The 11,456-nt window shown below is 48.8% G+C and overlaps 1 protein-coding gene across 2 annotated transcripts in view; it reads right to left on the bottom strand.

Annotated features, from left to right (window-relative positions):
- The window catches only part of MFSD13A (major facilitator superfamily domain containing 13A), a 15,923-nt gene extending 4,477 nt beyond the window's left edge, over positions 1–11,446 (bottom strand). Inside the window, exons 1-8 of one of the 2 annotated variants that reach the window (XM_056495666.1) lie at positions 11,366–11,446; positions 5,580–5,848; positions 5,053–5,132; positions 3,801–4,250; positions 2,813–2,930; positions 1,755–1,851; positions 856–1,027; positions 98–291 (exon numbers count right to left, since the gene is read on the bottom strand). In XM_056495666.1, coding sequence (XP_056351641.1) covers positions 98–291; positions 856–1,027; positions 1,755–1,851; positions 2,813–2,930; positions 3,801–4,250; positions 5,053–5,132; positions 5,580–5,744 — 1,276 coding nt within the window. In that variant the 5' untranslated portion in view covers positions 5,745–5,848; positions 11,366–11,446. Of the gene's footprint in view, positions 1–97; positions 292–855; positions 1,028–1,754; positions 1,852–2,812; positions 2,931–3,800; positions 4,251–5,052; positions 5,133–5,579; positions 5,849–11,253 lie in introns of both variants that reach the window. The other variant, XM_056495667.1, reaches the window with a different exon arrangement.
- Between the last annotated feature and the right edge of the window lie 10 nt (positions 11,447–11,456).

Below are 11,456 nucleotides of genomic sequence, written 5' to 3'. Positions count from 1 at the left end.
CCTCTGCACCCACCCAGAGCACAGCACAAGGTGCCAGACACTGAACTCACAGGTCTGCCCTGTCCTGCTCCACTGCTTTCCCCAGGAGCACCCTTACCTGTGTACGCACAGAGCAGCCAGGTGCCGATCAGAGGGGCGAAGGTCTGGCCTGGCTTGGTGACCAGAGCCACCATCCCAAAGAGCAGGGCTGAGGCTGCCTGCTTCCTGCGGTTCAGGACTAGGTCCTCGTCCACCAAGTCAGTGACCACCAGGTTGAGTAACTTACAGGTCCCTTCTGTGAACACGCGGTTGCTGCAGAACAACACGCAAAGCACTGATTAGGGCTATCAAGAAATGACAGGAAAATGTGACAGATCAGAAAAAAATGGCAAGGGTGAAAAAGGTTTCCCCACACTTGAAATAAGAATTTCAGAAGCCCTGGTTACAGGAGAGGAACACCACTATCAATAAGACTTTGTACCTTGCAGTGATACCTCAGATCAGTCCTGACCTGCTACACAGGTCAGACAGGCCTGGGGACAGGACACACTGGGCCTGTGGCTCACAGGCACCTGCAGCACACACCAAGGGCTGCAGAGGAGGAGAGAAGCTCTCAGCAGGCTGGCAAAGGCAGGTGCAGGCTGCCACCAGCCCTGCTGGTATGTGACCTCCTGAACATCACTGCCTCTCTCACTGCAGCAGGGCAGCCTGTGGATTCTGCAGTGACCTGTCCCATGTGCTGTCAGAGCTGGAAACCACATGGCTTATGTATGATCCTGCCCCCTGTTCCCTGTCTTCCACTGCTCTTAAAACAGGGACAACTCATTTTGCTTCCCAAGAGGCAGAGGGCAGGGGAAGTGACTGCTGCTTGCCTACCTGGCAATGAAGATGCAGAGCAGATACACCTGATCAGGTCCTGCCAGCAGCATGACAACACTCAGAGCCAGCTTCAGGAAGAAGAGTCCTCGCACCACAGCGTAAACCCCACAGCGGCGGCAGAGCGACAGGAAGTACAGGTTGTTGAGATGGGGGGCAATGTAGGAAACACCTGAGCAGAGACAAAGGCACAAACAGTTTGATGGAGTTTCACTTTCCATCACACCCCCAACATGATACTGAGAGACAGCAAGGTTGGCTGTTGTCAGCCGGACAATACAGAGTAGCTCCCCTGCATTTACAGAAGGCTGCAGCAGATTTATTCCATGGCTTTGTGGCACAGCACACACTTTCCTACAGAGGGAGACCTTCTTCCATCAACCTCATGGAGAGGAAGGACGAAAAGACCTGATAAGTGTCATGCAGAGGCTGCAACTCAGTGCCGGAGCAGAAATTAGAGAGACAGGACTGCCTGACCAGACCTGGCCCGTACAGAACCCTCCCAGGGTAACTCTAGGACCAATGCCTACGTATCTCTGGCAGCTTGGAAACGGTCCATATGCTGCAGAAGCGACAAAATTCAGGGCTGTGTACTCTGCTGCATCCTGGGAACACTATCTGCAGCCTCTAGTGCACAGAGCAATACCTCTTTGGAGTCTGGTGTCCAGCACACCAGGCTCATCCTTACTAAAAAAGGCTCCAAGTTACTTCTGTGCCCAGGAAGGACAACTCAGAGGTCCCAGGGAAATATGTGGGGTGCGTGCATGTGTGAATCTTATAGCCCAGAGTCCTGCATGTGAACACACCCCTACCCAGATGGAGTTTGGGAAGAGCAAACCCAGATTCAGGCGAGGTCCTACGTAACTCAGCTGCTCTCTCCAGTCCCACCTGAAACTCACCAAGCAGGAAGGATCCAGTAGAGACAGAGATCTGGTCTGACAGCAGGTGTTCCAGGAACAGAGGGAAGAAGTTGCTGTTAAAATGGCAGTGAAAAACCTGTGAAGGCAGCATGCAGATGAGCTGGTCAGCAGGAACAGCAGTGAGAAAGAACAGAAAAAGCTAACAGCGCTCTGAGCTCTGCTGTCCTAGAAGCCCCATGCCAAAGGATCATGCAGGATAGGCCTGGAGTACTTCAGCAGCACAAGAATTGGCTGTGGCATTTCCAACACTGCAGGCTGAGATGGCAGAGCTGCAAGGCCATCAGCCACACCCACTTTGTGCCCAAAGTCAGCCCCACTGCCCAGCTGTACAGCACAGTGCTGCTGGGGCAGACAGGGCCAGCAGGTGACAGCACTGACCACGAGGCTTTGGGGAAGACAGTGGCATGGCAGGAGGGAGGAGGCAGCGGGCAGGAGGACATTGGTAAGGCACTGAGGCTTGAACACAAAGATGCAGACCAGCATCAAGAGCCTGCCTGAGGAACTGAGGGAACCCCAGGGAGCCATGACTGCAGCACACAAAGCTGGGCAGGCTGCCCGCATTTGGTAGTCATCACTGAAGAGGATGAAGAACAGAAATGGTAAAAGCCAGCTGGGAGATGGATCCAGCTGGACAGCAAGTATATTGATGTGAGCCTCAGGAAAACGGAAAGGGAAAGGAGACTGTGCTGACAGCCACGCCAGCAAACAGCACTCCTGAACTCATCCCTCTGTGAGCCAGGCCCTGTGCTTCTGCATCCCACATGGGCTGCACAGAGCTCAGTCAGTCCCCACAACCCAGCCTATGCTGCAGGGAGAGCAAGGAGCACCCCACACCTTGCTCAGGAAGTATCCTCGGTCACAAGCAGGGAGAGTGGCTACCAGCTGCTGAATCAGCCAGCATGCACAGGAGGCTCCAAGAGAAAGTGAGTGCTGGAAACATTTCTGCCCTTCCTGGGGAACTCACACACTGCTGAATCACCCATCTCAAACAGCCAGTGCTCATCCTCTGAATGGCAGTGTGTCACTTCTGTGCCTACCTGGACAAGATTCATGCAGACAAACCAGAGGAAGTTGCGATGCCGGGAGAGCTGTTGGAGATACTCTGCCAGGGTGATCCTCTTCTCCTGGGGGACGGAGAGTTTCTCAATGTACAGCCTAAAGGAAAAGGAGGGATAAAAAGCAACCATAACTCCCTCACACCAAGACAAGAGTCCCCAGCTCTCCCCATGTAGATGCAGAGCTGTCTCTCCTCAGCTTCCACCCCAACCTTTCCTCTTCCTGGACCAATCAAAACAGTGGAGTCTACAACAATGATCGCTTATTGCTAGTAAGAAGCACAGGCAACATGTCTCCCAAAGAACATCTGTCTTCTTAACACAAAATTCACATTTTTGTCCAGAAATGCCATCTTCTCTTATCAACCAATTCACTGTACATAGGTTCCTCTCCCAGGTCTCTGCAGTAAGCTCAGTTGGCAGAGCTCATCAGGATCTGCTGCTACTACAGCATTAACGCTGGCAGCTCATAACAAGAGATGACAAATGAAGCAACCCGAAGAAGGAGCTGAACAGGGAAAATCAGCTTGGTGTGACCTACCAACAGCCCAGACACTATCAGGCAGCTGAAGAGAGTAACAGGGAGAGACATTCACTTGTCCAACTGCATAGGGCATGGGCAGAAATATGGTCTCACGCTCAAGCAGGAATGCTTTCATAAGCTGCTTCTGACATTTTACCACTCACAGGATCCACTGGGTGCTCTAGACATGAACTCATTTCATCTTCCAAACACTGGATGGCCATATATCAGATTAGGCCTCTGCCTCCAGTTTGGACTAGGGCTGACACAAGACAGTTTTGTTCTATTTTCAGAGGAGCCAGTGTGACAGCTGATCCTAAAAACTGTTATCAATAGACAATAACCAGAGATAAGTAACTTCTGCCTCATCCTGGACTTTCTCACACATTTAGTTTGCTGCAGATTTATGCCAAGTATTTGTCCCTGCTGAGAATTCATGACCCTTACTCTTTCAGGGCTGATTCCTGGTCCCATTTTGCTTTCCCATCAGCCTGAAACCGCTGGCGGAGCAGCTGTGTGGACAGGGTGAAACCAACAATGGAGCAGAGGGCCAGCAGGACGCAAAATATGCGAAAGGAAAAGAAATCCTCCTTGTTCCACACTGCATAGGACATGAAAACAGACAGGGAGCCTATGGCACTGAAGAGGGAGCAGTAGAAGTTGAGGCTAGTCCTGTCTTTTGCTGAAACAGCCAGGTCTGCAAGCAAGGCATTGTGATGAAGGTCAACCATGGTGAGAAAGCTGTCATACATGCAAAGGCAAAGGAGGAACTGAACACCAGGATGAGCCCAGGCAACCCAGAAAGCCAGGAAAGAAATGGCAAAGAGAGGGCCATTGTGGCTTAGTGCTCTGAGCCTCTTCAGAACTACTTCAGGAGAGGAAATCTCTGCTCCTGCCCTGGAACAGAACAAAAAAAAAAAAGAATTTTAGGTACCTGGACAAAACCCTACATGATCACATATTCTTCCTCTCCAAGGAAGTCATGCAAGTGGCATAGACACAAACACAGCTTTTGCTCAAGTAACAACCACCCACATCAGACACCTTCTCAGCTTATAGTGAATACACTGAAAATACAGGTTTAAGAAGGCCAAAAAGAAAAGGGATTTTTTTTTTTCTTGAGAGCATTTCTCTCCCTAACAGTGCTGTACTGTCTGCAATTTGCACAATGTAAACTATTTTCATGAGTCTTTACTAGTTGCAGGAAGCCACACCATAATTTTCATTAAAATGTTAATGTAAATACATGAGAAATGCTAATGGCCAACAATACAGAGCTGTCTTGCCTCAGCTCCCATCCTACAGAGTTCAGGAACAACTGGTCTGAGATATTCCCTGTGGAAATAAATGTAATTTTCCCCCTTGTGCCTCCTAAACCATGTACAGACACTCTCTAACACCCTATTAAGAGCCTTGCTCATATAGCAGGGGCTTGAGATTTTAGATGCCCATATTTTAGGTTCTGCACCACTTATGACTGTTAAGGGTTAGGGTCATATCCACCCAATAGGTGTGTGTGACTTTCTCTATATAGTCAAGTACTGAAACAATATTTATGAGCACTGAACTTCAAAGATGGCATGAAAATGAGATATTTAAGAGTTCCATGCCCAATAGGCTATTCCCACGCCATCATTTTAAAGCTTCCCCAGGGACTAAACAACTTTCCAGACTCTTCTGGAAGCAGAACTTCACTTACTGCTGTGTGCTAAGGAACACTCGGTCACTCAGCCAGCCAAACAGAGGGTCATTGAGGCTGTTCCAGATCAGAAACACTGTCTAGGAAAGAAAACAGGACAGTGATACAAACCACAGGACAGCTCCCTTCTGTCACCACAGCAAGCAGTGCTGAGCTGGCACAGTGAGCCACCAGCAGGAACTGTTCCAGCACACCTTCCCTGGCCCATCACCGCTGTAATGCTGCCCCTGTTTGGGGCAACTGGCAGTAAGGGCAGTGGTTTTCACTGCCTGTGAAACACCCCAACGTCTCCAGAGGAAAGGCAGTCTTAAGAACTAAGTCTCTGCATTTTCTGTCCCACTTTGTTGTATTTTTGTTGAAGTGGGAAAAACTGAAAAGCCTGAGTTAGCACTTGGAAGGCTCCTTTGCTCCCTCTCCCAAAAGGGAACACTGCTATAACTAACAGTTTTCACATTTCTAGCAAGGAGCAGTCTTTGTTTCAGAGTTTCCTACTTAAAGAGTGCAGAAGCCAATGGAAAAAAACTAACCTCTCCTATCCAAAAGGACAGTTTATCAATCTTGTAGACAGAGACGAAGGTATCCACATAGTACAGGAGGAACACGTTGTGCAGAATGGAAACAAAGAGCGACAGAGACCCGTAGATCACTGCAGTGGGCAAGTGGAAAACACAAGCCAGCAGGTGCAGCCCCATGTTGGTGCAGTCAGTGTTCAGCTCCTTCAATCACCTCCATTTCAGGTGAGATGTCTTCTCCCAACACCTACTACATCTTTGTTGGGGCCAATCCATTGTTGCTCCTGCAGGAGAGAAAAAAAGAATAAAATAAAATGAAAACAGATCCCTTTTCTTAAATGAAGTAAAACATGAATCAAGTTAATTGGTAAATCTTTTTCTGCACAGATCAGAATTCATATTGTTTTGATGAGCTGCTACAAAGTGGATTAGAGGGGATTTAAGAGACTAGAAGCTGCACTAAAGCTGTTTCATTAAGCTGAAGCCAGGCTGTGGGCTCCTGGGGGTATGACTGCCTCCTCCTGAGCAGACTGCCCTGTCCTTTACCCTGTAATGTTCTTTGTTATCCAGTAAGTAGACAATTAATCCAGCTCTTTAAAGGCAAGGTCACAGGAGGAATCAAGTTAGATAGCTGCAAACTACAAAGCCTTCAGAAAACACACCTAGTCACGGGTATTTTTAGGTACAAATGTAAATTTTTACCCAAATAAAAACGACACCAGCTGTGATGTAACCTCACATGTGCACAATGCTTTCCCCAGGCAGTCACAGCTGACTGCACCTGGGCTGGCTCAGACAGGAGTTATTTATGGTGAGCATGCTGCTGCTTTCTGACATGAAGAGACACGACCAGAACACGACTGCAGCAGGCATGCTGCCATCATGCAATAGAAGTGACCAGAAGTGCCATAGCAGTTGTCCAGTTTGTCTTGAAGTGGTCTAAATCTTAGGACCATCATCTGAAATAAAGATGCTTTGGCTGGACAGCAATATACACAGAAATAAAACACAGCAGCCTTAGACCAGAACAAGTTGCTGTATGTTCACAAGGGGCTGAGTGTGAGAGGAGTACTCCTCACACCTGCATTGACTGGAGCTCATGGCCAGGAGGTGGGGCCAGAAATGTTCTCTTGTACATTTCAGGCTGAGCTCTCTCACACTTAAGTTGTTACAGACCAAGACATAACACAAGGCACTTATATGAAACACAAGGTTTTCTTAAATCAGTACAAGACAGCTTCTCCAGCCCATGCCATCATGAGAAGCCCTGTTCACAGCACACACACATGAAGGGTGACAAGGTTGTTATCTTGGCACTCTCAAAAGCAAGATAAAGTGCTGTGTGACACTCCTGTTTCAGACCTCCAGGGTCTCCACTCACCCAACTCAGATACATCATTGTAATGTGGCATAAGACTGAACACATAAGAAATAAGAATCTACCACCACACTAGTCTCATGGGCTTGCAACACCAGCTGCAGCAAATCCAAGCAGGAAATCAAGCAGAAGAATAAATGTCTGGGTACGAAACCTGATGAAACACCAGTCCCATTCAGCATTTCCCTGAAGCCATGAGTCTGACCACTTCTAGGCAAGATTAGAAAAGCAAAAAGTAAAAATAACCATCTGCTCTGCCTAGGCCAAGGAATTCCTCATAACTAGTTCAGAAGGAGCAGGAACAGCATTTGTTCCAATCAATTACATCACTAGATTGAAACTGCACCTCGGTTCCATTCCCAGCCAAAGCACTAGACCTCAACTGGATCCAACTGCAGAGCCCTTGTGGAGCTCAGACACCATTCTGCATCCCTGCCAGGCCAAAACTCATGGCCAGAAAAACGGAAGACATTGCTTGGAAGGGAATTCAGCCAGACAATGAGCCTTTATAGACATAATTAAAGACAGACAAGCCTCAAGGGGAAATTTCATTTTGTATGGTCAAGAATTGGAAAGGAATCATGATGAGTAAAGACAAAGGTTAAGAAGAAGGGAGCGTTAAGGCAACTGTCCCAGAGATAAGTCCTTTGTCTCTCACCAAAAGCCTTCTGTGGAGGAGTGATTGAAGAGCGGAAGAAGATACCAGAGTACTGGGCCCCCTCATGGAACTGTCAGGACACAAGAACTGGGAACACTCACTGTATCTAGCAGGAAGTTAGCCTAAAGCACACAAAAGTATTTTTTACCAGGCAGGTAGTAAACACCTGACATTCATTACCAAAGGATATTAGAGAGCTGGGCAGCAGGACCAAAGGATTAGACAAATTCAAGGAAAACAGCTACTAAAGGGAACAAGGCAGGGAAATCCCCTCTGGCCACCTCAAACTAGCTGTGCAGGATGGGGGTAGACAAGTGGAAAGGCCACAAATGGTGCCCAGACTCATATGCTCCTTCCCCTAAACAGCATCTCCTGCTGCCACCGTGGGGCAGGATATGGGGAGAGACCAGCAGTGTGACCCCTTAGGGTGATTCTTATCCTAGGCTTGTCTTTGCTATCCATTAGTGCAGCACTTCATGCTTTTCCCCATCCAAAAGGTGCTTCACTAAGCATGTTGCATAAACCACAGCTGTTGAAGTTTCCAGAGACACCTCATTTTGTCATATAAATGCTAAAGCACTGTTCAAAGAGGGTAAAATTCCACTTCCTTTCTTTCTGCCTCTTCATCACTCCCTTACAGATGTGCAACCTCTCCAGCCAGCTGATACTTGCAAGTGATGTCATTTTTGCTAGGACAGTCATTAGGTCATTTGATAAGTATTTTTTCCCTCCTCATCTGCAAATGTGCAGTTTAAAAAAAAAGAACACAAATCACAGTTGTCTGTAAAAAGCAGATTTTACTTCTACACCCAAAGCACTTGTGTTATTGTCACACTGGTATTTTCATAACCTTTTCCTTGGGATGGAGAATTCCTCATGGAGTATGTCAGAACTTTTCAACATAGGACTGTATTAGAAGTAATGGGAAAAGAAGCTGCAGGAGGGAATAGCTATCATTCATTCATACTGAACCTCTAACACAGTCATAAAGCAGCAAACTCATAAATTAAAGAGCAACGAGTCTTTATTTGAGAAACTTCCTCCTCCGCATTTGACATCTGGCTCCTGCCAGTGACGTCCACAGATCTTATCTTCCTGAGGAGGATGTTGGAATACTGGCTACCAGGAAAGCACTGCTTTTGTTAGAGAGTGCTGGCATACAGCTGTGTCTGGAACACACCACAGCTTGGGGCTCACACATCTGCTCTAAGTTCCTCGCCAGCTCACAGCTGGATTCACGAGTCCTCCTGTCCCATGGTGATTCGGCAATGCTTTGGCATCACAACAAGGCTGAGCTCCAGCCTTCCACAGCTGAAGCCACTTGTACTGAGCCAGCAGCAGAGCCATACATGTGAATCTTGGCTCAAACTGGCCTTTTAAGCAGGGCCAGATGATTTTTATGTGCTGAAATTGCCACTCAGCAACCTGAAACAGCCATCTGCAGACCTGACTGCAGTATCAGGATGACTCTGTATTCATTCTCCCCTGTGTGGGTAATGCAGGCTCGAATATCCCAAATAATACTTCAGGATATGTCTGTGCTTGGGTTTTGAGGGGCTTACTAACAGTGGGCAAAATGCACCAGCTCTGTATCTCTGCAACTGCCACACACTAAATCCACCCAGCAGCTGGAAAACCACCTGAGAGAAAACCCTATTTATAGACATTTGTCACAGCTATATGGGACTGGGCTGCTGGTCGTCCAGCCCCATTCACACGAAGCTGGGCTGGAGCTGCACCTGTGAAAGAACAGATGCCCTGCCCCAGCAAAACACCTGGTGCTGGGCACATCAATTCCTCCCAGAGCCTGCAAGTGACAGTCATGGATAACCTTCTTTGGTCAGGGTTATCCACCAGTGATGAGCCCATTTTGGGAGCACAGACCAGGTTCTGCACTCTCCTTTCCTCCTGCACACGGTATTCCAGGACACCTCCACAACACAAGACATCTCAGAGGACCCTCATCTCACCTGGATTCTGGCAGAACTTTGTCAGTAAAATGAGAAATCCCTCCACAGAGCTATTTGAATGAATGAAAACAAAAGAATCCCCATTTAAACTAAAAGATACCACTCAAAATCCTATTTCTATCCCAGGAAAGCTCCTTCCTAGACACACACTTCACAAAATTTAGGCTCCTCTGACTCAACTTTGATCTTGTACACCATTTTAGAGATTAATATAGCTCCACGGCTCTCAGTTTCTCTACTCCATACTTCTGAAACGCTTCTAACACCCTCAGATAATCCCTTTAGTAACAAGGACTCTTGAGAGAACACTAAACACAGTCCTGTGTGAAACATGAACAAACACCCCAACAGCAGGCTCCCAGCAGCCTGGTATCTGATGGGTAAAGCAATGAAACCTTTGAAATCACCTGGATTAGGCATGGAAACATGAGAGAAAGAGGTCATGAGGGTGTTTCCCAGTAGCGTTTACCAATTCAACAATCACTGACAACTGTGCATCATGAGGTTAAGTAATATCCTTCTTATTACAAGCAATCATGTGCTTCCATCGCTCCTGCTGAGTTCATACACGCAAACACAACTGCCACGCGGACAATTAGCACCTTGAACCAGCTGGGAGCTTCCATGGAGCTGGGCTCCAGCTGAGCAATCTTGTTCAATCAGATCTCATTCCCTAAGAAGAACACAAGGTTTGTCAATATAGAGATAACTGGGCAGATCTCACTGCCTCGGAACTTGGCAAGGCTTTTACCTTAACAACACGCAACATCCTGTGTCTAAAGAATTCATTGTTTTACAGTGCAAAGGAAGTGTGTTAGAAGTATTAAAAAACTTGTTCCTGATCATCTGCTGTCAATATAAGCTCTAATCTTGTAGTGAACCTCACAGCACTAGGATGAGAACCATTGCCAGGCAACTCTGGCCTCAAGTTACAAAAATAGAAGTAAATTTGAAATAATAATTGAAAACAAGCCCCAAGAGTTGGTTGAAAGGAGCTACAAGATGGGATTACCGTTCTTTGTTAAGACTTAACAGGAAACTCCAAGTGAGGAGCAACTTTTACCATTCTGCCAAATGCAGCCACCAGGAATTTCAGCTACACAGCTTCCCAGGAGCAGGGAGTCTCTTCACCCATTCAAACCTCCCAAAGCCACCGTCCCACTGCAGCCACAAGGCCGCACGCCACTGACTGGGTCACCAGCTGTGATGCTGACGTCCCACATGCAGGACAGGAGCGCAGGGAGCCAGGCTGGAGATGGGGACACCCTGATTTGGGACATGCCCAAGCAGCGCTGCCACCCCTGTGCCCCATCCGCAGGGACCCTCCGCGCTGAGGGGAGGCCTGCTAGAGGCACTGCCATCCTTCCCTGCTGGGCTCTCCCGCGGGCTCCATGGCGGTGGGTTGAAGCGTGCCAGGTGAGGGGAAGGCGTAACAGGGACACCAGTGACCCGCGGCACGCTCCGGGAGAAGAGGCGGTGCCAGACCCCACCGGCTCCAGCACCGAGACCGCGGGCACTGGCACCAGGGAGCGACGGCACCCCCCGGCCCAAAGTGGGATCACCCACCATAATAGAGAGCAGTATCCGCCAGGGCTCTACCACTGCAGGGAAGGGGGGACCCCCCTTCCCCGCAAAGGCGCCCCCACTGGCGGGGTAGTGTTTCTCCCACCCTACGCGAAGCACCTTACTGAGCGAGCAAAGGGTCCGTCACCCCGCCACACTACAGGCGGGGAGACAAAGCGGGGCCAGCGCTCAGGCGGGAGAAACGCCCACCCGCCGCCTCGGCGCCTCCTACCTGCGTCCGGTACCGGCGCTCCCCCGCCGCTCCGCCGTCGCACTGCTCCGCCGCGCATGCGCGCCCTCCCAACCCCGCCCCGCGGCCATTT

Source organism: Oenanthe melanoleuca, chromosome 6, assembly GCF_029582105.1.
Source record: "Oenanthe melanoleuca isolate GR-GAL-2019-014 chromosome 6, OMel1.0, whole genome shotgun sequence".
NCBI lineage: Eukaryota > Metazoa > Chordata > Aves > Passeriformes > Muscicapidae > Oenanthe > Oenanthe melanoleuca.
Note: the sequence above shows the minus strand (reverse complement) of the source record. Positions and strands in the feature narration are given on the sequence as shown.